The sequence below is a fragment of the Channa argus genome, chromosome 15 (assembly GCF_033026475.1).
Source record: "Channa argus isolate prfri chromosome 15, Channa argus male v1.0, whole genome shotgun sequence".
In the NCBI taxonomy this organism is placed as follows: Eukaryota; Metazoa; Chordata; class Actinopteri; order Anabantiformes; family Channidae; genus Channa; species Channa argus.
The window spans coordinates 15793531-15817108 of record NC_090211.1 but is presented as its reverse complement, the minus strand read 5'-3'; the positions used below and the strand labels follow the sequence as shown (position 1 = coordinate 15817108).

Here is a 23578-nt window from a genome sequence, read left to right as displayed (position 1 = left end):
TGGCATGAATATATTGAGGCTCTCAGATTTAGGAACAGTACATATTCTATATTGATAGTAATCCACCATCAAGGCAAATTACTTGTGAAAAGTCACATCTTTACAGAACAACTGCATTTTCTTATTTTATAGTGATGTTCAGAAAGCCGCCACATATCTATCCTTTGTATTTGTTTAGGAATATTTTAACCTATATCCTTCATTATAGGTTAGTTGAAACATTAGGACGTTCTGTTTTACCTCATAACATTACACTGAACCTAAAAAGCTAATTTCTAGATATAACCCTACTTAAGATTAAATGCTATAACAGATATTTAATAATATAAATAATAAACAGTGAAATTCAGGGTGAAATAAGGTTTACATCAAGCGTCATTAAACTGTGTACAAAACCTATATCCTCAAATAACCTTTATTTTGAAATCTGAGACCAGTTGTACAACAAAATGACACTTCCCCAACTATTAAAAGCAAAACCAAATACAGTAAAAATTAAAACATTTTCGTGAAGTACTCTTACATCATTAGACAAACTAAGTCCTTGACTCTGTCATAAAATAAGCAAAGACATTCTTCTTTCTATATCAAATCCCTAGATTCACAACGTGTAAAATACCCCAGTAAATTTAAGCTGTCCTCGTCGTTTCGAAATGGAGGTCTGTGCAAACTGTGTACACTTTTTCATGCAGTTCCGAGAGACCATTAGATGTTTGGAAGACGAACTAAGCAAAAAAAAAAGTAACTTATCTTGGGGGTTTTCCAAAGTTGTCACCGCACAGGCGAAGCACTTCGCAGCTCTTAATACCTCGAGCTACATGGAAGAAACAGTCTCTATCCGCCCGGCTGTTTGTTTAATGACCCAGGACTACACCGTGAGATACCAGGTGGCCGCTCCACCTCCCGCAGGTAGCGCGGTCGGGGGATGCTGCCACCACCAACACCGTACCTCCGGAGTGGAATCCACATGCTGCTCCTCGACGCACCTCTCCACCGCGGCCACGCTGATTATTGGCGATTCCACTGTTCCAGTTCATTCCATGTCAGGTTCTCTGGGTAGATCACGTTTGTTCCCCTGCTTGTATTCTGTCATGAGTTTCCTCCACCGAGGTTGTAGATTATCATTTGTCTTTGAAAGGAGAAGGCTCTTTAGCTACACAGGTTGAGTCGGCACTGTTGCTCTCAACTCCTAAATGACTCCTTTTTGGTATATTGCAAAAACATCCAGCACTCACACATCACTCTTCCTTGTTAACCATTCTCTGGGATTGTATACTTGTTCTGGATCCCTTGCATCAAGCTCTTCATCCACTTCACTGATGTCAGTTTGAAAGTAGCTGAGGTCTTCAGAAATGTACTCAAGTGCTTGGTACAAGCTCTTCTGTAATCCTTTTAGCTGGCAATGAAAGGTCTACCAGGGTTTTTGGACCTCTGCTGGTATGTAGTCTGTTAACAAGTACTTCATAAATTCAGATTTTACAGTTTCATTTACAAAAACATCTATTTCGGACAGGAATTTACACTTGTCCCAAGGTGTCGAGAACAATAGTATCATATGGAAGGAGAGAATAGGAGAGATGAAAAGATCTTCGACGAACTTCAGGAACTCATCTCCGTTAAACCTATGCGTCATAAGTAAATCATCACTGATGAGATCCATGGCAATGTCGCTCTGAGGCCAAATCACAGACAGCTGACTTAAAATTTCCTTTGCCACTAGCGAATGAATAATTAGTATTGATGAGAGGCGTGTTGAACTTTCGTTGTGGATGAAGCGTCGCTTCATCACTGAGATGATTCACAAATGCATGGTACCGAGTTATGTCCAAAAAGGTATTTATGCCGAGAGAGGCCTCTCTTCATTCACAGTGTGACACGTATGAGTTTTCAACATAGCAGTTCAAGAGAGCCACAAATCAGTCGAGTAACAGGTGATGAATGATCGTCCTCAATATAGCTTTTTGGGAACTCTTCGCTCATTAGAACAAATGTGAGGATAAATTCTGGTTGAAACTGCAGTTTGAGTTTCTTGAGCTTTCCTGTGAACAAAGACTTTTCTCCATTTGACAACTTATGTGTGACTGCTACTGTTTGAGGTGAAGATGCTCTGTGCATTCTTTCTGGATCGTTTGACCGGTTGCAGCTGAGCAGGATGAAGCACAATAAAGATGTATTGAGCTTTTTGGTGGCAATGACACTCCCAAGTTGCTGTCTAAGATCATCTATGTAATCTTTTATTTGGTCCTCCAACAGTAGGAGCACTGGCAGACAGTTGTTTTTGTCCTTCTCTTCATGTTCTCTAAGCTTTACTGCATGCTCACACACAGTTGTAATTTCCTTACATGGTTTTACAACTGCACATTGAACTTTCGTCCTCCAGCTCCAGAGTATCTGTCATGCCACTGTTCTTCCACCACTGCCAGGATGGTGGTATATGTTCAAACTCTGTATGGAACGTTTAGCTTTGGTACGATGTGCAATGTTATCCAGGATTGTGCTTGCTTCTTTGTAGGCGTCCCTCTTTATAATATTTCCACAGCTGTCAGCAAGCCAGAAGTTGATACATTTTATCTTTCCGCCTCGATAGACGTAGCTCTCAGTTTCTTTGATTTCATCCTCATTCATGAGGTCCAGTTTTGTTTGCTCACACAGGTCAGCACAGATGAGTTCTAAAGAATCTAGCAAAGCTTCTTCCACTGACTTTAAGCAGCACAGTCCTCCTGTTTAAGACAGGTATTTTTCTTGCGGGCTGATTCTTTAAGAGCTGAATATTTTGAATTGTGGCATCCACATGACTTAGTAGCATTTGAACAATGCTTATTTCTTCAAATACAGATGGCCAAGACATCTTGGCAAGACTTGACCACTTCTTGTAGTTTTCCTTTGACTCTGATATCACTGCCAAGAAATCATGTCCATTCATTCAAGAATTCCTTTATAGTCTCAACAAGTGGCTGCTCAACACCAGACATGAGCAGGAAGAGAACTACAAATGAAGATTTGGTAAGGATATAGTCACAGATGAGGGACACTTTTTTTTGTCAGTTACGTTTCTCTTGTTTTGATCCATGTTTTTTCATCACATGGTTGTTCCCCAGCAGGGAAGTCGTTTTGTCCATTGCAGAAAATCCAGCTTGTTCTCTCAAAAAGTTGCAAATCATTTATGAATCAACATTACTTAACTTTTTGTCATTTGCATAGTCATCAAGGAAGCGAAGGTTTACAAGCTTCTGTTTCTTAAATGCACCACAGACCAGATGTATTTGAATCAGGGTCAAAATCAAATACACAGAATAAATTCATGTGAATCAAGAAGCTGATGTCAAGATGTTCTGGTTGAAATCGGTTAGTCACAATAATAAAAAACAGTTGTCTATATGTGTTTTTCCACATGTTAAGAAGATGGAGAGTTTTCTGCGTTGATTCTCTATACAGTCCAACTCTGCCTCCTCTCTTTGTCTTTCTCACCCAGTTCCTGAATGATAGGAAAATAGTCTTCTTCAAATATGGGTAGTGTGTTAGCTCCTACTCTCCAATAAAGATATGTCTTTTCATGTTTGACTGTTTTTTTCTGAGAATTTTGGGATACTAACAAACTAAATCTTTTGTTTTACAATGCTGGCTTTTGGAACAACATCATATTCAATGACCCATGTTTTTTCTGTAGATTCCTTGTCCAGCACCTCGATGAATCGTGGGTTTCTTATGCAACTCCTGGCATCAGATTGTTGATTCGATCCTTTGAAGCATCTTTTCCCATGCTTGAGTGATTTTGACTTTATCCATAGCACCGAAATGAATTGTGCCATTGGCCCTCATATTCATGCATGCACATGCAAATCTTAACACGTCACTTGCTACTTTAGTTTTTAGCCTTTGTGAGTCCAGTCTGTGCTATTTCCAGTGACTTATATTCATGACAAGGATCAATCATGTTTTCACTTCCTGTCTCTGGAGGAAACACATTGTGCTTTACATACCCACAGTCATTTTCATACTGATCAAATTTCCGAAAGTCACAGGAAGTTAAAGCGACTTCTGTACAGTTTGTGTTTTCATTAGACATTATTATTAGAACATTCTCCCTTTGTCTTTTGTCACAAGGTTCTTGTAAACAGTGTTGTAGTTTTGGTCCTAAAACATTTTTTTTCATTTGATCTCCACCTTCACCAAATGTAGGATTTGCAGTTTGTCAGATTGGGAATTTAGAAGCTCATCTCTTTTCCTCAGTAGATGTTCAATTTGGCCACCTTTCATTCCAATTGTAGTGCGGAGGAATTCCTATCACCTCTTCCTCTTTCACTGTTTTATGTGGTTCTCATTTATTCCAATGTATCTCAACCAGGAACTCACATGGGATTCTGTCCATCTGTCATAAGACAGTTCCTCCCATCCTATGAAATCCAATAAATATTTAAATCAGTTGTCAATAAATGGCAGGAAAATGCATTTATGATATTTTTACTGTGAACAAAGTCTGTTACTATATATTACGTTGTTGCAACACAGTTGTTAATTGCTAGCAACAGCCTGTGCTGCCCTAACATGAAGACTAAATATCAGAACTGTGTATATTGACTCATATTTTCACTGCAACACCACAAGCTACATATTTTCGTGTCTTTGAGTAATTATGTACTCAAGTGAATAGTCATAATGTTGCATTTTTGTTCGCCTTAGTTTGAAAATTAAACACGTACAGATTTCACTAGTAAAGTAGTGGAGTAAGTCTAGGCTGAGTTACTGTTTTAATGTGCTGTATACTGTGCACTTTCCCTCTGACACACAATGATAAATCATGCCCCTCTTTTTTGGTACAATGCAGTGATATATGAAACTCACCTATCTGCGAGGAACATTCCTCCATTTTTATGGATGTTCCTAAGGAAGATAAAAGTCTAAGCTTTACTATTTGTTACATTGCAACTTTAGACACATTGACATGCACACACATAGTAAATCACTACGTAAACTACATTGAGCAGCCACGACATTCACACTGGTGGTTTTAATAATTGAGAAAAATGGTGAGCATGCCCACTCTGAGCAGTCTGCAGCTACACTGCCCACATGCAGCTAAATAGGATACAATGCATGCAGAGGTGGTACTGAGTTACACAAACTTAAAACTCAATACTCAAGCATAATAGCCTAAAAATATTCTCCACCACAAGTACCACTTAAAATCTTTTGCTAATTTAGTAAAAGTACTAAGCAGATTTACATTATCTACAAATACAAAAGATCAAAGGTCAAAGACTGTTTGTAGCGGCAGGCTTATGCATGTCCAGTGATCCCGTGTCAAATGCTCAAACACTGAACATTTATTAAACTCTAGATTCCACTATTGAGCTGATAAACAAAATTGTTACAAAATAATTCCACAGAACACAGTAACAGACCACGTACCTCCACGGCTTTGCACAGAACTTTTCACTGCTATCTTGTTGCTCTAGTCAGTCCGCTCTAAAAAGTGCACCAAAGCAAACATTAAACACTGTTTCCTTGACAACCTTGGTTAGGCATTCAAAGGCAAAACTTCGAAGGCAGTCATGTGACGTCATTGATGATGTCATCGCTGGTCCTGGAATTAGAACCAACTCGTAGGATGTTAAACACCACAGATGCAGAATACAAAGTAGAAAGACAATTTAAAAGCACAATAAAAATATTGTTAACACGATACAACGCAGCCAGAATGAGAATATTAATAACATGTACAGTAGAACCCCCTAAATAATATATATAAAAATGAAAATCTCAGTATGAAATCTCACTAATGGGGAAATCCCTTCTCCTACTTATTGGTATAGGATCTATTTTATGTTATCTATAAATGTATCTAAAATAAGAAAAATCTGAGCTTTTCAATCGTGTAATTCTACATAGTACAACTCTATATAAGATTTGACGTGTATCTAAAAAGTAACATTTTTAATGACGCAGAGATAGAGCTGTTCCAAATGGGATTTCATTTCTCGCGTCATTTCTCCCTCTCTCCCGGCTACCTCCCCCTTGTACCCAGGTGTTTACCCCTATTGATTATCGGTCACTCCCACACACCCCCCACCCCTCCCCCCAGTCTACTCCAAAGAATACCTGCATCCTAACTTATTCCTGTCCGTCTGCCTAAGTCTTATGTTCCTCACCTCTTTTAGTTCCTCCATTACGTTTTCCTTGTCAGTTAGTGTCCCTAGCTCACGTCGTCTTACCAGTAATTCTCCCCTGCTCATGCAGTGCAACTTTCTGTATATGGCGAGATAACACTTCCTGTTTCTCTCTCAAATGAACATTTTTAACATTTAATGCTTAATCATTTCTAAAGATCCGAAGAAAAGTTAGAGGAATTCTTAATTTGTCGCTATTTGAGATGACAATGGGATCATGGTTCATGATGACCTCATTTCATTCTTTAATTCTCAATTTATTTTTTTAGGCGATTCAATGACCCGCTGAATACGATCTTAACTATATATCATTTTTTGTGTTTCATTTTCAAAGTAGAATTTTAGTGAATGTCACATTTCACGATAAAGATTTAAATAACCAAATACAGGAAGTATCGAAAAGAAACAGGAAGTATATTGTTGCCATGGATAGTCACACTGCTGCAAATTGAAACTCGTTTTATAGTCTAAAGCGAGCCTCAGTTTACAGCCTATTTGTTGGCATTTTGAAAAGCTAAATCCGTCGAATTACCTATCGATAGTTCTATTTTAATATAGAGTTTTGGAAGTATTGAAAACTATCTCCGAAGTGTGTCCACATACAAACATCTCTGCATGTTGTCGGTTGTGAAGGTGATTCAGTTAGTTTCTTGCACTATTCCGTATTCTTTTTCTACTTTCAGGTACTTGTTTTATTTCCTAGTTTCGTTTCCCAGTTTACTCGTTTCCCACCTCCCACACTCATCCGTAGTTTTGATATTTGTCTCATCTGATTATTCCATATTAGAGCCCCACCTGAACCCATTTCTCACCTACCCTCCACTGCCTTTCAACATTTTAGCCAAACCCATTTTGCCTGGATGTGTCTTCCTCTGTTACATGGCTGGTGGTGGTTCTAATATTTTGGCCACCCTAGTTAAAATAAATGATGGGGGCCAAAATATTAGAACTACCTTTGATGTTTGCTAGACTGCAGCAGATATAAGGAACAGAGGAAAGACTTAATAGCACAATCAAATAAAAGAAAACTTGACACTGCACTACGGAGCTTGCTAGGGAAGAAGGTAACACTGGAGGTTACTAACCTTTTTATGTTTTAAAGAAACTGGGATCTATGTCTTGTATCATTGTAAGTTGGGTTTGGTTTGGTTTTCGTTTTGGGATTTTCCCTGTTTCACCCCTTTTGCTTTTTCTTATTTTGTTCCCCATTTATATTTAGTTCATTTTAGTTCACTCAGCCTTTTGTTTTGTCCCTCATTCAGCCTGGTTCATATTTAGCCCCCTTAGTTCAAGACAACCTGATTCATGCTAGTCTCTCATTCACTTAGTCTGGTTATGTTTAGTCTCTCTAGTTCCCCAGTTTAGTTTAAAACTCAAATTTATTTTTCCCTCCATTTGGAGTGAAATGTAGTTCTTTGTTCATTTTGTATCGTCTAATAAATCATCTGCTCACAGTCTCTTGCTGTCTTTGCACTTTGGCCCATGCATATATGGGCCTAATGTCTTGAACGGCTAGTAGACAAGCCAGTATTGTATTACCATGGTGTACTTTTAATGCCATCTTTTGCTATAATCTATTGAGTAAATTTTCTCTTAACCCTAAATAGATAAAATGGTAAATGTATTGTTGTACAGTTTTATTCTAATAAAACTGTGGCAAAAATGGAAGACGCGGGATGTTGGCGGAAAAACAAAAAGACGTTGCAGCAGGCTTGTACTCTGCAAGTCAATACATTTTTGCTGCTTTGTACATGTCGCTGGCAGCCTGGCCTTTGACAGTGCATTGTACAGCTGTTTAATCTCCCAGTTGTTCAAGTCTAAATGTTTATTACTTTCCTTTGAATAGACAGTTTATAAACTAATTCATCTTTGCAATTTTACCCTTCTAATATTTTGGTATAAATATAAATCTACCATCTTGAGAAATATTCCATATTAGTAAATTTAACGAGGCACATTACTTGTGTGGGGAGTTATAATTTTCCAGTAGGTGGACAATGTTCCTAATGAAGTGATTTTTACATTAAGGTTGATTACAAGTAGTTTATGCCAAGAAGCTAGATATCAATTGAAAATACATTTATTACGAGCTGGCAAACAGTTTATCATCTGCAAATTATACAGTTGTGGCAATGTTACTTTGGAAGGTCAGTTCATACTTTAACAAATTTCTTTACTCACACACTTTAAAATGAAGTCTGTGCTATCAAATCCAACAAACTGTATTATTAGCTATAGGTCATTAGTGTCAGATTATGTAGAAGTTCCATTTGACAGTGAAGTCACATCCAGTTTAACCTGAGCAGAGGGGCTGAAGTCACTGAGAACTGATGTGAAGCCATCCAGTTCTGCAGCTTTTGATTTCACCATGATGTCTGGGACAGATTTCACTAGGTGTGCAGTCACCTGATCCTCATAGTCGCCCTCTGCAAGTTAGAAACAAATGTGTTAGAAGTCATTTTCTCAGACATTAAAATGTAAAAGTTGAAATGTTTTTCTTCCTTTACCCAATAGATCTGCTCCACTTATGAAGTCAGTTAGGTCTGGTGTGTATTCTGGACCAAGCAGCAGGTTTTAAAAAGCAGAATAAAGCCCATCATTCAAGTCACTGTTCTGAGCAAAAAGCTGTATTTTCATTGTTTTTATTATTTCAATTTACCATTTAGATCAGTTTCATTCATGTCCTTTTCCTGCATGAGCTCTGGTGTAACCAGAGGAGATGACCCCTTCTTTACATCTAGGTTTAAAAAAAAAAAGTGCCCAAAGTGTCAAATAGATAAAAAAAGTTCAGAGTTAAAGATTTTCATGTTTTAGCCATTTACCCTTTACAACTGTTCCATTCTTATCATCCTTAGTCTCCAAGTCTGATGCAGATGCTTGACCAGGCAGTAGTCCCTTCTCAAGATCTAGGATTTGAAGGGGATTATTATGATAGCTCTTGGCTGCACCAGTTAAACCCCTATAGTTAAAAGATTCTTACTTGGACTGTCTTCATTCTCCTCAACCAGGTCTAGCGTAGGTGGAGGACCAGGAATCACTTCCTTCTCCAGATCTAGGTTCCAAGTTGAACATTAATATCTTTCCCATTTGTCTTGTTCTCATGACCAGATGAAATTAGCTCTTACCAACTCTGCCAGTGATTCCACTTCTCCACTGGCTTCCGTACAGTGCTGGTCTCCGTTTATGGGAGACGGCCTCTTCCACAGGTAGAGGCCCACTTTTCTGTTTACCAGGCAAGACCAGCAGTGGACCAAGTTTTGCCTCCTGTTCCATCTCTAAAACATTAGACACATGTTTAGCGCTACTGCTAGTCCAAAACTATGAGTAAAGCCTGACATCTAGTGGCGAAAAACATGTACTGAATTGCTAAGACCAGATGATCTGAGGGGGAATTATTCCTCAGAAAATGTCTATCTATACAAAATCTTGCCTTCGTTGGTCTTCAATCCACTTCTCCAAAAGAAGTCAGGTTCATCTGGCTTCCCAAACCCATGGGGATCAAACTTGGCCAGCTTACTGAGGGTTTGGCCAGCCTGACTTTGGCTGTGACAGTACCTGCACAAGTAGTCATTACCATCAGCCGACCGCCACCTGAAAAAGATTGTCAGTTGCTAATTAGTCAGCAAACATTTTATTTCAGTATTTAAGTAGTTTCATACCATATTAAAATTTACCTTCGGTTTACAAAAGTGCAAGCTTTATCTGGTGCCTCCGCATTATTTGCGGGTACAGCATTCAGTTGACATGTGATGTAGAGCTGTTCAAATAACACAAAAAGGAAAAGCAACGGTGAAAATGTACACAAGCAATTATGAGCAATCAGAATCAAAATCTAGTCTTACCTCTCTTCTGTCCTCCTTAGGAAACCTAAAGGCATCAATGACCAGCTGGAGCTTGTCTTTCTCATTCCTGACTAAGAAGTGGGACCTTGAACCTGGATGTTGGGAGTCAACTAAGCATCTATGAAATGCAGGGCGAAAAGTCAGAAGTACTGTACATATGCCTGAAAGTGTCCCAGTTTAGTATTAGAACACATTTTCTTTGTGGAAACATTACCCACAATTCAGCTTGATTGCCAACAGTTTAGGATGAGTTATACACAAATTCTTCCTAAACTCCCACCTAATGCATATTTAGTTCAAAAAAGTAACACAGTATCAAAGAAGTGTAATAGAAGTTTTAGATAAAGCTTATATCACTTTGTTCCCTTTCTCCTATTTTAATGATCCAACATTCAATTAGGATAAGATTAAGATAAGACAAAAGCTGTAAGTCAATCTCTAGGGGAGATTAACAGATCTGGCCTCTACAATTTCCAGCTGCTTCAAGTGCTTACCCATTTTCAATGAAGACATATCTGGGAGCAGAGTGTATGTCTGGGTTAAGTGTAGCAACGCAGCTGCTCATAAACACCCGGAGCCCCATGTGATGTCCCACTCTGACTGAGGCTTCGATGCTGATGGGCTCACCGAGGTAAAAAACATTGGAGCCTCTTTCATGTAGCCAGTCATCTACACACAGAAGTTGTAAGAATGGTTAGAAACAAAATATAAAATAAAATAAAATTAACACAAGTAAAATAAGAAACTCACTGGTCATAATTCTCAGGTCAAACCTCAACTTTTCCACTGCCGCTTGGGTGGACATGAAGGGAATCCAGGTAGGCCTGAGTGAAGAACTGGACAAACTGTACTTCCTAAGAACCGAAAACAGGCATTTCAAATGGAGGCATCTCAGTGAGCTTTAAAAAAAAAAAAAAAAAAAAAAAAAAAAAAAAATTTTGAAAAGCCTTTCTAAAACAGACAGACCTTTCATAATGGCATTCAATTGGAACCACGGCCTCATCCATTCGAATTAGGCCATAAGGAGACATCACAGGAGAGTATATGAGGAGGTTTGTGTAGACCAGAGCGTCTGCAGTCATCTGGGGATAGTAGCATTTTTTAAGAACTACAACATAATAAAAAAAAGATGCGTGAAATACCATAGGTTGTCTTTTACCCAGTGTTTGGTCCCACAGTCCAGTAGTCCAACAACAATTCTCAACTCATCTCTTGAAGTCGCTGTAGCTCTACAGTCATCCTTGTTCTGAACGCCAAGGCGCAGCTCGCCACCGTCAACAGGAGCTCCAACTCCAAACATGTCGGCTTTGATTACAATGTCCAGTGAGTCTGGGTAGCAGGTCACTCTGACAGTGTTCACCTTCTCTTGGTTCTCAGTTGGACCTTTTTGCTGCATATTGCTTTCAGAGCTCTGACTCTGTGTAGGCTGAGGTCTTTGATATGCAGCATATTGCGTGTACTGAAGTGTTGATGGAACAGCAAAAGAGCAGTGAAGACAGAGTCCAACAAGGAGCTGAACCCACAAAAACATGGTCTCCATAAATGCCAGCAAACACCACACACTGGCTGTGGCTGCTAAAACTCCTCTGTGACTGGTCTGAGCACTGGGGGCTCTTTAAAACAATCAGCTTCATCAGAGCAGCACTGCACAGCTGAGTCCTATTATCTACTTATCAGCAAACAAGTGATCACACAGCCTCTTCTCAATAACACAGTGCAGTGTAGTTGAAGCAGGATTTCATCAACCGATTTGATGCTATTTAATAAATGTACATCAGTGTAAAAACTTTAAATGTACCTCACATACAAAGAAAGAAATGTCACAAAGCACATTCGATGTTTTACTTTTAAAAGTCTGTGGTTTCTGTCTTGCCGTTTGCAATCGCAATAAAAAAAGAACATGTATTTTCTTTATAAGTGTGCATCATAGGACATTATACAAAATCGTGTGCTGGAATGGAGCATTGAGCTTCATGTGAAACCACAGAATAGCAATAACCACCAATAACAATCGTCTTGTCGCTGACTGTAATCCTAACTGGCTCTGAACTGCACTTTCGTTCTGATCAAGCCAGACATGTCTGGTGATACATAATGAAAGTTTATTCTTATAAATTCTGACTCAATACCATCATAGGATTACTGTTAAAAACAGAAAATTCATGGCTCAAAACGTTTTTTTAGAAAAAAAGATTAGAAAAAAAAGCCTTCAAAATGTCTTAAAGTTCTGCAAAAATTAAAAATACTGGGAAAAATACTGGGAAAATAAATGTTATGAGATTTAAGTTTTGATTGTATACATAAAATGTGTGAATCCAGTGGCTGAGGGTTTTAAAGTGACATCTGAGCTCTAGTATTTTATTGACAGTTGTAGTTTTTGAAGTCTTCTTCCTGCTGAGATGTAAAGAACAATGTTTTGAAACTGAAGGAAGTAGGAGGGTACATTACAACCTAGCTGCCAGTGCTCTTATTACTGAAAGAGCCATGAGGAGCTTAACATGCATTGTCTTTATCTTTCAGCTCTTTGAAGGTAAGGAAACTTTATTTACCGTTTGCAAAAATGATCAGAGGTTTTTGTTATAGCAAACTGTGGATGCTTGTGACCGTTAGAGTTTAACTTCAAAATACTTTATCCAACATGTTATTTGGTATGTTTTTCATCAGACCACAGCTTTGTGGATTTGGTCACATGTGTTAAATTGGATCTTGCTATAAATACTCACTATGACAAAATTGATGTTTTTGTGATGTTGAGTTTATTGTGTAAGCATCTAAACCTTCTTATGAACTTCAATTTGATTTAGTGTTTAACCTTAATCTAATGCTGGCATGAGATAAAAAAGAAATACTGTTCATCCTAAAAAATGTATAATTATCTATACGTTTAAATGTATTTCTTCTATTAGTTGTAGAGCTATTCCACTGAATAAGTGAAACCTTTGCCAGTAGATAAACAAGAGTAGTCAGGATCAACAATTTGTTGGATAGTTCAGCCAAATTTCACTAACAATCAGCTGTCACTCTGCCAGTGACGGTGAGGAGCATTACCCTCTGGGGGCATGAAAGCCTGCACTAAATGTATGGAAATTCATGCAGTGCAGTTGGTTGCCATAGCTTGCACGCCCTTATTTTGAAATGAAGACTAAAAGATTTTCTCTCATCAACACAGCACATGCTAGTTCAGTCTAAGGGGATGAAAACTTCTGTATCCAACCCAACTGTTTGTAATGAGAGATTCAGTCTGGGCCAATCTAACAGACTGACATTGCCATACGCACACAAGTATCAGCTACCAGAAACTACTTCATTAACTGTGTATGTTTACTGCAACTTGACACGGATTTCTTCTCCAGCCTGTGCTGAGCTGACCTTCAGGCGTCTGATGGAGAACCAGTCACTGGAGCTGTCCTGCTCCTTTCAGCAGGGCCTCAGCACCCTGAACGGCATTAACCTTTACCACCGCAACTCCCAGAGCCAGATGACGCTGCTGTCTATTGCTGAGGGCAGTGGGGTCACGGTCAACCCAGAGCACAGGGGACGTCTGGTGCTCCATGGCGGACTGGACTCCCAGCATGTCAATGTGACCATTTCCTACTTACAGCGCACTGACACGGGTCTCTACACATTGGAGCTGAGCTACAGGAAGCAGGACAACACTGACCTCCTCCTCACCACTCAAAGAGTTTTCTTGTTGGTTGAAGGAGCAGGTATGCGGTCAAAAAGCCACACAATACTCGCACTTTACTGCAGTGAAACGCAAGTCCACATTTTGAATGTGCATTGGTGTGTGTTTCTGATGCAGGAAGGTCCTGCCACTGCTCTGCCAGTTACCTTCCTCTGCTCCTGAGCATCTTGTCAGCAGCAGGATTTCTCCTGTTCTCATTCAGCTGGTTGGCCATACAGAAATGTGTGAGTATCTATTCTAAACTAACACTGCTGTTAATGGTTCTCAGTGAATCTTTGTCTTCTCAACACATTACATTCATAATGTGTGACTGACATCTGTTTAAGTTTCCAAAGCAACTGATAACTGTTCAGACAATAGTTAAATAAGCATTGTGTAAAATTACCTAAAACAAATCTCAAAAATCATTATGAAATATCCAAAATGAAAATAATTATCAAAAAAGGACCAGTAATCATATGCGGCCTCACTGACATACCGTGGGGTGTGTTTAACAATAATAAGCAGTTACAGCATTCAAAATCATTAGTCAGGTAAATCAAAACATCTAGTTTTTACTGCAGGGATGCTGCATTGACAAAGTGGGAGCTGAGGCTCTGTGCAAGCTGAGACCAGCAAACACCACAAACTGGCTCTGAATGCTAAAACTCTTCTGTGACTGGTGTGAGCAATGGGGGCTCTTTAAAACAATCAGCCTCATCAGAGCAGCACTGCACAGCTGAGTCCTATTATCTACTTATCAGCAAACAAGTGATCACATAGCCTCTTCTCAATCACACAGAAGAGCCTCTGATTTCAGTGTAGTTCACAGGGATTTCATCAGATACATCCATTTAAATCCACATATGTGATGTTATATGTTAAAAGTATATCAGTGTTAAACCTGCTAAACAGTGTTGTGTATCTTTGCATTATAAAAACCCATCCGGTGAAAGGAAGCTGCTATCCTGTATGTGGTCTTTTGGTTTTATCACACCTGACGTGTCTGGTGATAAATAAGGAAAGTTTATTCTTACATATTGTGACTCAACAATTCCATCATAACATCACTGTTTAAAACAAGGTTATCGCTCAAAACCTTTCTGAGTACAATTAGACTAAAAAAGTATTAAAGTGTAGGATAAATCTTTATATTATGGGGAAATACCTTTAAGGGCATTTCATTTTTAATTGTATAAATAAAATATGTTTGGCTGAAGACTTTACAGACAGATTTGGGAATCTCAAACCATGAACTAAGCATAGCCAAACATGTTGGTCTTCTTTGGAATAACATCTCTTTTAGCATTATCTTAAATCAAAGAACAGGTTTAGGTTTAAGTGCATCTTAAAACAAGTCAGGTAGTTTTAGTCACCATTGTCCCTGTTCAATCTACAGGAGACCCCTCCATAAGATGCTTCTTATGTAAGAAAATCCACAGTCCTCCATCATTGAGTTTATTTAAAGATGAAAAAGGGCTTCAACATTCTGGATGAGTCAGACATGCAGATATGGACCATTTTAGTATGAAATTCCCAATTTTTCTAACTTTACTTCCACTGCAATGGTGACACAGAAGAAATTTTATACTAAAAAGATGCTCAGGAGGAATAATGATAGTGATGAAGCCTTATGTTCTAAGATAAAAAAATAATGCTAAAAAAAAATTTGGTTACTTTGAAACTGTTTTTACGTTTTTAGTTAAGTGACCAGGGGGCGACTTTACCAATTTTCAGCTTCCTTTCTATGCTTTAGTCATTTTTGATCATTAGGAGTTCAGATTATGTCATCCAAATTCAAAATCAGTAAAGACGTCATTTTACAATGCTTAATGTGGCACTGTGTACTGTATAACATAATAAGAAATTGTGTCTTTTGCAGAAGGTGAGGAATGATAAAAGGCCACAAAGTCACATCCCCATCTACGAGGAAATGACGAGGAAGCAGAAAAGTGGATCAATGCCTCAAAATAACCAAGAGGCCCCCTCACACCTGGAGGAAGTGAATTTTCCTGTGTATGCTAACCCTAGCATCCTATCCTCACAGGAAAACTACTACGCCTGTCCCAGGCAGCTCCCCCTCAGAGCCTGATGTGACCTCTAGCATCAAACTAACGTTTCTGCAAACTTTGGAAATGACATCACCTCTACTGCAAAAATATGACTTGAGAGGTGCAAAGCAACACATGCTGCTCGGAGGAAGAGCCCCCGCTCATACTAAAGATGATTTCATGTGAAACAAAGGCCCAGAGACAAACACCGAATGGCACATTTTTAACAGCCATGAAAAAAAAATGCTATTTTATTAATATTTGAAAGAAGCTCCATAGTTCATGAAAACATTTGTTTCGGTGCATGTCATTTAACAATCACATTCTATGAGGAGAAAGAGATATACAGAGAGAAAAAATAAAACATTACAAGCCACTGACTTCTCATTAAAATCTCAGTACAGACATTTTACTTAAGATTTCAAACAACAAAAAAAGGCCAAAAAAAAAAAAAAAAAAGCAGCCCTAATCCCATATTCCACAACCCACTTTCCAACAACATTAACTGAGAGAAATAAAGGAGAGAAACAAAACCCCTTGAGGGTGACAGGCTAGAATCCCACAGTGCTAAAGAGTGAGATGCTCATTGGTTTTAGAAATACACAGCATGGCGATGCAGCGCTAGGTCAATCAGAATCAGGGGAAGGAAGCTGGAGGCGGAGGGCTCAACATGAATCACCCCTCCGCTCCGCTCCACCCCCCATTACAAAAACAAAACAAATAAAAACACACTGTATCCCCTGCAATAGATCAGCCACTTAAGAAGTAGGTCATAAAATCCCCAACTACCAACCCCCCAAACACTTGTGCATAGTTTCATGATCCTTTAGAACCAGCTCATGTTTTTACAAACATCCTTGAAAATGTGAAAAAAAAATAAAAATAAAAAAATGTTCCTCAAAGTCTGATTTTATCTATTAATAATACCCGCTGTGGGAGAATGAGACAGACAGAGAGAGAGAGAGAGAGAGAGAGAGAGAGAGAGACAGAGAGAGAGAGAGAGAGAGGGAGGAAAGAAAGAGTAATGCACAATGTTCCTGATTCAGTCAGGACGGGACCTCAATAAGAAAACACCATAACGATTCAAACATACAGCATTTTGCATGTTATTCACTGTCTTCTTCTTTTTTTAAACAATCAAAATCATTGACCTTTTTTTTTGTTTTTAAATGTAAAGCAATTTTAATATATAGATTTATATATAAAGCACTCCATTTTCATTTAAAGTCCATTATTTGGTTATTATGTAACTGCTACGGATTTAGAAACAAAGGTAATTTCGCTTCTTCTGAAATCCATAACTTTTAGTGCTTAGAATTGTTTCTTTTAAATCTTCCTTTTTTTTTTTTTTTTTTTTAAACTCATAATAAAAATGTACATTAAAATGGCGTGGAGTTGGTACTCTGGAACCCTGGCCTTCCTGAGACAAGATCCACATTTTCGTGTGTGTGCAAGATAGTGAGCAATTGCGTCTTAAAAAAAAATTATAATAAAAATAAAAAATTATATATATGTGTGTGCTTTTATATATATATATATAAAAGCACACACATATATAAAAAATAAAACATATACATGTATACACACACACATACGTGCATGTGTGGGTGTATATAAAGGAAAACTATATATAATCAACATAAAACATACAGGCTTCAGATAGTCCATAAAATCAATATTAACACAGAACACAAGGTTTTAAACACAACAAGACAACACTGTTCAATCCCAGAGTTCTGAAAGTAGCACAATAAATGTTCATTCTGTGAACTGTCACGTTACACTTTTTTTTTCTTTTTTCTTTTAAAAATGGAAGCATGTCTGTAATCTTTCATTTTTTCCCAACATTCCCATGATTTTATTCCTTTGTGTTGCTGATTTTGTTGAACTCCAGAAAAACAAACAAACAAACAAAAACCAAAGTGTTTTGTAAACTGTCAGTGGCCTTGCAGGAAAACAAATGACGAGTGAAATGAACAAATGTGAAAACTAAACAAAAGCTAACAATCCAAAAAGGTAGGCACCTCTGAAGTGAGCCCTAGAAGCCAAGGCTCAGTCTGATGTCTTGTCCTTCACCCTCTCCGTTGCTCAGATTTGGGAGAGCTGAAGTCCTTCTAACCCAATCTATGGCCACAGGTCTGCAAAATACTTTTTTTTTTTTTTTTGCTGGATTTTTTTTATACATATGTGATTTTTTTTTTCAGTTTTCTGAATTTTTTTAGGTTTAGAGTCTGAAAATGGTGCAATACTCAATTATGATCCATACTTTCTTGGATTATTCCACAATGAAAGCCACTAAGGTAGATAAACATTACATTTTAAAAAACACACTTATTTTAGTCCTTGAGTAAACATTTACACATGAACTGTCCCCGTCTCCCCTCAGTACTTGTATCATGTTGTTCATTTAGCTGGATGAGGGGTGAGGCTGACACTCAGTGCAACGCTAGAGGCTAGTAACAATTAACATCAGAATATAGTTTTGTCAAGCAAAAAAAAAAAAACCAAACAAACAAAAATAAAACAACTACAAGTGTACTGAATTGAAAAGAAATATGAGGCGGAGATTCATCCACTGTAACCACAAGATCTCATAAATGTTTTCACGTTAACATATGTCACATTCATCCATACAACATACAGTACAAGCAGCCTTGTGCAAACACTCAAATACGACAGATGTAAAATTGCCTTTATATTGATCTTTGTTTTCATCAACACTCATTTCAAATTTAAATCACTCTGAACCGATGCTATCAAAAATCTCTGAAGTGTATGAATGAGACAAAAAAAAAAAAAAACACTACAAAAAGTGTTCACATTACATTATTGGCGCTTCTTTTGATTCAAGTATTTGTTTTCATTATTTTGTATTACTCTGATATGTTTATGATTTAGTCTTCTGGGAAATATAATGTCAAGGGGGATACACAGGATAAGTGGCTGAAGCCGGGGAAGGGGGAAAGAGGAGGGGGGTAAGGGCTTAGGCTAAGTGGAAAACAGAGAGTTCTAGCCATATACGTACACACATACACCCATTAATGTACTCTTGGTTGTATATGGTATATGAACTAGCATGTGCATATTCAACCCAGGCCTTTGTATTTAAGAGAGATCTGCTAATTCACACCCTTTTTGGGGCTCCAGCCCCAGATCCATGTCTGATACATGATTGAGAGGCATATTCTGCTTGAGCTCCAGTTGCCTTAAAGTCTATGTGACTTTTTTTTTAATAAAAGGGGAGAGCATGTGATTTCCAACACTAGACAGGTAGATAAGAGTGCAGGCGAGGGGTGTGGGAGAGGGCGGGGCTCTCAGTGCTGGTGCTGCGCCGAGAAATCCAGGGCACATCTGAGACTCGATCTCCGTCCCAGTGATCTATCCTCCCACTCTAATCGACTCCCCACTTAAACGCCAGTTCCTTGATTCAAGTCCAGTGTGGAGTAAATGCAGGTTTTTTTTTTTTATGTATTTTTTTTTAAGTTCTTTTTTTTTTTTTTTTAGGAACAAAGAAACAGACAAACAAACGACACAGGCAATAGTGATTGTTTTGTTGAATGACGTGAGTCTAAAGCGACTCTGGAAGAGGGAAATCCCCTAAGTTTTAAGACTTGTTACTGAACTTGAGGTGTGTCCCTGTTTCTGCTAATACGCTAGGTCCCTGCTTGGACTCTGTCCCCGAAGCCAGTTGTGCAGAAGGGACTTGTTAAGCTTGCACGACCTTCAGGTTGGAGGTTCAAAGTGAACGTCCTGGATACAGCTTCCCCTAGATGTGGCCCTGACAACGAGCCTTGGCAGGGTGAGAAGGCGGCAGCTTGCAGAGAAACACAGGCAACTCAGCCTCGGAGTGCACAGCTGGAACTGATTTTTTTTTTATTTTTTTTTTTGTAGTTTCTATTTTTGTGAAAACTTTGATGATAAAGAAGATGATAATGTTTTTGGTTTTTAAAGAGATGTACCCGATGTGACCCATAAACAGTGCACAGACACATACAGGGACCACCCCCTCCCCTCCTGCGGCCTGGTTCTCCACTAAGTTTCCAGCCTCCAGTTGTTGAAAGACCAGCACAGCTCATCTGTCCTGCCCTTCTTCTCGTCAAGCCTCATACAGCTGGAGTTTGTGGTGTATGCATGTGCAGCAAGAAAAGGGACCACACTAAAGACAAATTTAGGATATGGCAAAGTGGAAGTAGATATTTGTAGATCAGTTGGCACAAGACTTACAAAGTGACTGTTTGCCAACCACTAGCGCCTCCAGCAGGTCATTTAGTGTCATCTAATAGCTCTGACCACACAGTGGGAGACTTTCTGTGTCCCCTATATTCTTATCTGGGGGGGTTCAAGAGAAGCTGCCGGCTAGTAAAGGTTGAGAGATAAGTGGACCATTGGCAGATGTGGGTGATGGCTGTGATTTTCTAGATGGCTGTGAACGAACACCCCCTCGTCTTTGCATAGTAATGGAAGGCTGTTATCAGTTGAGGTGGTTCTAAGTATAAACTGAGCGCTCCCAGAGTTAAACATAAAGCAACAGTGTGAGTGAGGCTCATCAACACTAAAGGATGTGTGTGTTACATGAGACAACATAGAGTGGGGGTCCGGTGCCCCAGGATGAACAGAGGAAGTCGGCTCACCATCCTGGAAACAGTGTTTGACTACACAACCTTCCCCACTTGATTTTACGGTCTGAACATAAAGGACCCCCCCCACCAGCATTTCCTACTGAGACCTGCAGTGTTTCATATGGCCTTGCTGCACTGCTGAGGCGTACCCCTTAACCACACACTGGTTCTGCCTTTGGAGGCCATGGGAGGGGCAGGAGAGAGGCTGAACACTGCATATAGACCAATATTGAAAAGCCATGAATTCACTGCCAGAAAACAATCATTCACTAGATCATCAATGATAACAGCAACAATATCAGCAAACTTCTTACAACGATAAAATAAAAATGGACACTGGCAATTCCATAATTGAAACCAGGGAAAAACAAAAACGAAAAAAAAACACAACACATCCATCTCTGGCTAAAGTGATCCTTGCAGGAGAGAGACAGAGAGAGTGGAAGTGGAGGTTGCTGAGGACAGACTCTGGCGCAGCAGTAGTAGTAAATTTGTTACAGGTAGGCCAGTTCTGAAAGAGCTGCTCTTGGCCTGGAGGCCCGGTGGAGAGGGTGGGGGAGGGGGATGTAGGGGAAGAGGGAAGCCAGTCTGTAGGGATCCGCAGGGAGCGAGGGGGGAGGGGAGAAGGAGTGAGGGCTGCTGCAGAGCACTGCACTCTGCAGCAGGCAGGCACTCAGTGGCCACACTATCACACAGGTTGGCAGGGCCTCCAATAGAAAGAAAACAAAGGACGAAAAAGATGGCGATCCTCCCTGCTGGACCCAGTAGAACATAAACACGCTGAGTGTTTCCTGACACCAAGGCTAAAGATTTCAAAGTATGTAATGTAACAGTGATATTTACTTTGATAAAAGCAGGTGAGGATGAGCGCTTTGAGGTCTTCCCCTGTCGCGCTGACTGTCAGTTGATTTAGTTCTTTGTATTTCCCTTCACTTTGCTACCATGTTTGACATCCCTCCTGGTTCCACCGACTTGAGGGAAGAAAGACTAAGGGAAAAAATCTTCACATCCATGTTAAGTTAAAAAATAAGTATATAGAGAAGCAACTAAGCACATTGCCTTTTTGTCTTTTTTTTGTTGTTTTTTTTGTTTTTATTTGCCAGTGTTGCTTCTTCATTCTTCCATCTGTTGGCATTGAGGGTGTAACGAGCTGCGACACTCTTGCTAAGTGCTATGGTAAACCATCTATTCACAAGTATTTGCTTCATACTTTTTTTTTTTTTTTTTACCAATGCAAATCTGGGCAAAAAGAAAGAAAAAAGTCATCTAGTCCTCTGGGTAAAAAAAAAGAAAGAAAGCAGGCTCTTCTCATTTTGGTTTGATGCCATCTCTCTCCCCAAACTCTCTCTCTCACAAATACACACACACACACACCCACTCGCACACACACACACACACACACACACCTGTCCCTCCTTCACCCCCAAAACTAGTCATCGGCATAAGTGTGGAGAGTAGGCTGGCTGAAGAAGTGCTTTGTGTGTAAATCCTTGTGGTTGATGATGCTTGACGACCAGCTTGCTACTCCCCTGAGCTCACACACTCTTGGGGTGGGGGATGAAGGGTAGTAGTGGATGGGGATGGGGTGAGGCGCAGATTCAATCATTCCTTATAGTCTCCTCTCTTTCTGAGAGAGGTAATGATAGGGTGCCTGGACGGTAGAGTCTGTGGCTTATATTGCACATCATTTGAAATTATGTTTTAGGGGCTGGAGCAGGCATGTAGGGGGGAGCGGGGAAGGGGTTGTCGTTGAATACAGACTGTTGGGAAACAATTACTACTTGAGGTTTTCCACAATATCAGTGAGAGGGTCCAAGACTGAGACCGAACTGCGAGTTGCAGTTGAGTTGAGGTGCATTGAAGTGTTTTTACAGTTCCATAGTAATAGCAGTGGTTCATTTAGTCCTCCATCAAGTAACTGTACATGTGACGACCCCCCAGAGTCTCCCCCTGCCAGACAGGATTGACAGACATGTCTGAATAATATCATTTCTTAGCTTGGTTTGCAATGGTTTGATAAGAAAAATATAAAAAAACAAAAAAACAAACAAAAAAAAAAAATTACAAAAATAAATGTCCTCGACAAGGCGAAAAGAGTTGCATCATTCCCTTTGAGCAATGGGAGGGGAACTCAATCTGCTTGCAAAGAAAATGCACTGAAGTTGTGAGCTGTGGTTGTTTATGTGAAGCTGCAGCAGCAGGTACTCTCCACTCGAGTTTCACTGGCTCAGAAATAAGGGTGTGCAAGTGTCTGCATGCTTCTTCACCAAATACAGGGTGAGTGAGAATAGCAGGGCAGGTAAGAGGTTAAGGCTAATATTAGTGCTGAGAGAAACAAAACGTCGAGTCTGGACCAGCTGAAAGTTCGACAACAACTCTGATCGAAGGGTTTTACTTTGGGAATGATGCGCTTTTCAAGGGTCTCTGAGGTGCAGTATGATTGCCACAAAAGGCAGAGAGGGATTACGCAAGTTAATGATGGCAGCTCATCACTGTGTCAGTATGACTAATGTACACATTTCGAACAGCAAGTTCTCAAAAGTTAATTTATGTAAAAAGTTCTCTTTCTTTGTTGAGTGAAAGATTTCTTTCCTGTTTCTCCAAAAGTAAAAGCTGAACACTGTGACCACAATCTCTCGCTGAGATTCACAAAAGAACTGAAATGTCATATCAAAAACAAAAGGAGCAGAGGAGGCAGACGAGGGCGAGCAGTGAGGATGCGGCCGCCTCCTCCTCCTCCTCTTCAGCGTCACTCCCACTTTGATTATCTCCACATTGATTTGCAAGGTTTTTGCTCCTGTTGGTGTTTGTTTAGACTGCCCTACATAGACTCCCCGCTCAGCAGGTCCCCAGGCAGCAGCGTATTGATTGGGGTGGGACTCCCCATGACTCGTCCCTCCTCTCCACTCGGGGGTCCCCACAGGCTGGAATACTGCTGCACACCACCCCAAAGCAACTCTCCGCCTGTCTTTGCACCACCTGCTCCCAGGCTGCTACTGCTGCTGCTGCTGCTGTTGCCACCGCCATTGTTGTTCCAGTGGGGAGAGTGACCGATGGCATGAGAGGCTCCGGACCCGGTCCCACCCATCCTCGTCTGATTGGTGCCTGAAGTGGCCTGCCAGCTGGTTGTTCCACCGAGCGACTGGCCCTGTGCAAAGAAGCGGTTCACTTCCTCTTCCCCGGCAAATTCCGCCAGGATGGTGGTGTTCCCGAGCACGCACCTGCGTAAAAGCGA

General features: G+C 39.8%; 3 protein-coding genes and 1 pseudogene across 10 annotated transcripts in view; 1 reads left to right on the top strand and 3 right to left on the bottom strand.

Annotated features, from left to right (window-relative positions):
* Nucleotides 1–86: 86 nt before the first annotated feature.
* Nucleotides 87–5856, bottom strand: LOC137099690 (sterile alpha motif domain-containing protein 9-like; annotated as a pseudogene).
* Nucleotides 5857–8231: 2375 nt separating this feature from the next.
* LOC137099901 (zona pellucida sperm-binding protein 3-like) lies at nt 8232–12123 on the bottom strand. The gene is made up of 13 exons (XM_067477300.1): nt 11169–12123; nt 10976–11091; nt 10760–10863; nt 10504–10678; nt 10010–10127; nt 9842–9924; nt 9598–9758; nt 9293–9442; nt 9148–9219; nt 8990–9073; nt 8827–8904; nt 8675–8722; nt 8232–8593 (listed from the first exon to the last, which is right to left on the bottom strand). Exons 1-13 carry the CDS (start codon nt 11547–11549, stop codon nt 8421–8423), a joined length of 1743 nt encoding a protein of 580 aa, XP_067333401.1. The 5' UTR covers nt 11550–12123; the 3' UTR covers nt 8232–8420.
* Nucleotides 12124–12436: 313 nt separating this feature from the next.
* Nucleotides 12437–16659, top strand: LOC137099900 (uncharacterized). The gene is made up of 4 exons (XM_067477299.1): nt 12437–12539; nt 13363–13716; nt 13812–13918; nt 15556–16659. The coding sequence occupies exons 1-4, from the start codon at nt 12494–12496 to the stop codon at nt 15763–15765; spliced, it is 717 nt and encodes a 238-aa protein (XP_067333400.1). The 5' UTR covers nt 12437–12493; the 3' UTR covers nt 15766–16659.
* A 4744-nt stretch (nt 16660–21403) lies between these two features.
* tnrc6c1 (trinucleotide repeat containing adaptor 6C1) overlaps nt 21404–23578 on the bottom strand; it is a 35448-nt gene continuing 33273 nt past the window's right edge. For all 8 annotated transcript variants that reach the window (XM_067477290.1, XM_067477292.1, XM_067477293.1 and 5 more), the window contains one exon: nt 21404–23564. In XM_067477290.1, the coding sequence (XP_067333391.1) occupies nt 23165–23564 (400 nt within the window). In that variant the 3' untranslated portion in view covers nt 21404–23164. The remainder of the gene's footprint in view (nt 23565–23578) is intronic.

Bases quoted from the DNA above. Each gene is read 5' to 3' on its own strand.
- LOC137099900 (XM_067477299.1), top strand. From the start codon at position 12,494: ATGAGGAGCTTAACATGCATTGTCTTTATCTTTCAGCTCTTTGAAG. The intron at 12,540-13,362 runs GTAAGGAAACTT...TTTCTTCTCCAG, and splicing joins TATCTTTCAGCTCTTTGAAG to CCTGTGCTGAGCTGACCTTC. The intron at 13,919-15,555 runs GTGAGTATCTAT...TGTCTTTTGCAG, and splicing joins GGTTGGCCATACAGAAATGT to AAGGTGAGGAATGATAAAAG.
- LOC137099901 (XM_067477300.1), bottom strand. From the start codon at position 11,549: ATGGAGACCATGTTTTTGTGGGTTCAGCTCCTTGTTGGACTCTGTCTT. The intron at 10,679-10,759 runs GTGAGTTTCTTA...TTCTGTGTGTAG, and splicing joins TGACCTGAGAATTATGACCA to ATGACTGGCTACATGAAAGA. The intron at 10,128-10,503 runs GTAAGCACTTGA...TGCATTTCATAG, and splicing joins TATGTCTTCATTGAAAATGG to ATGCTTAGTTGACTCCCAAC.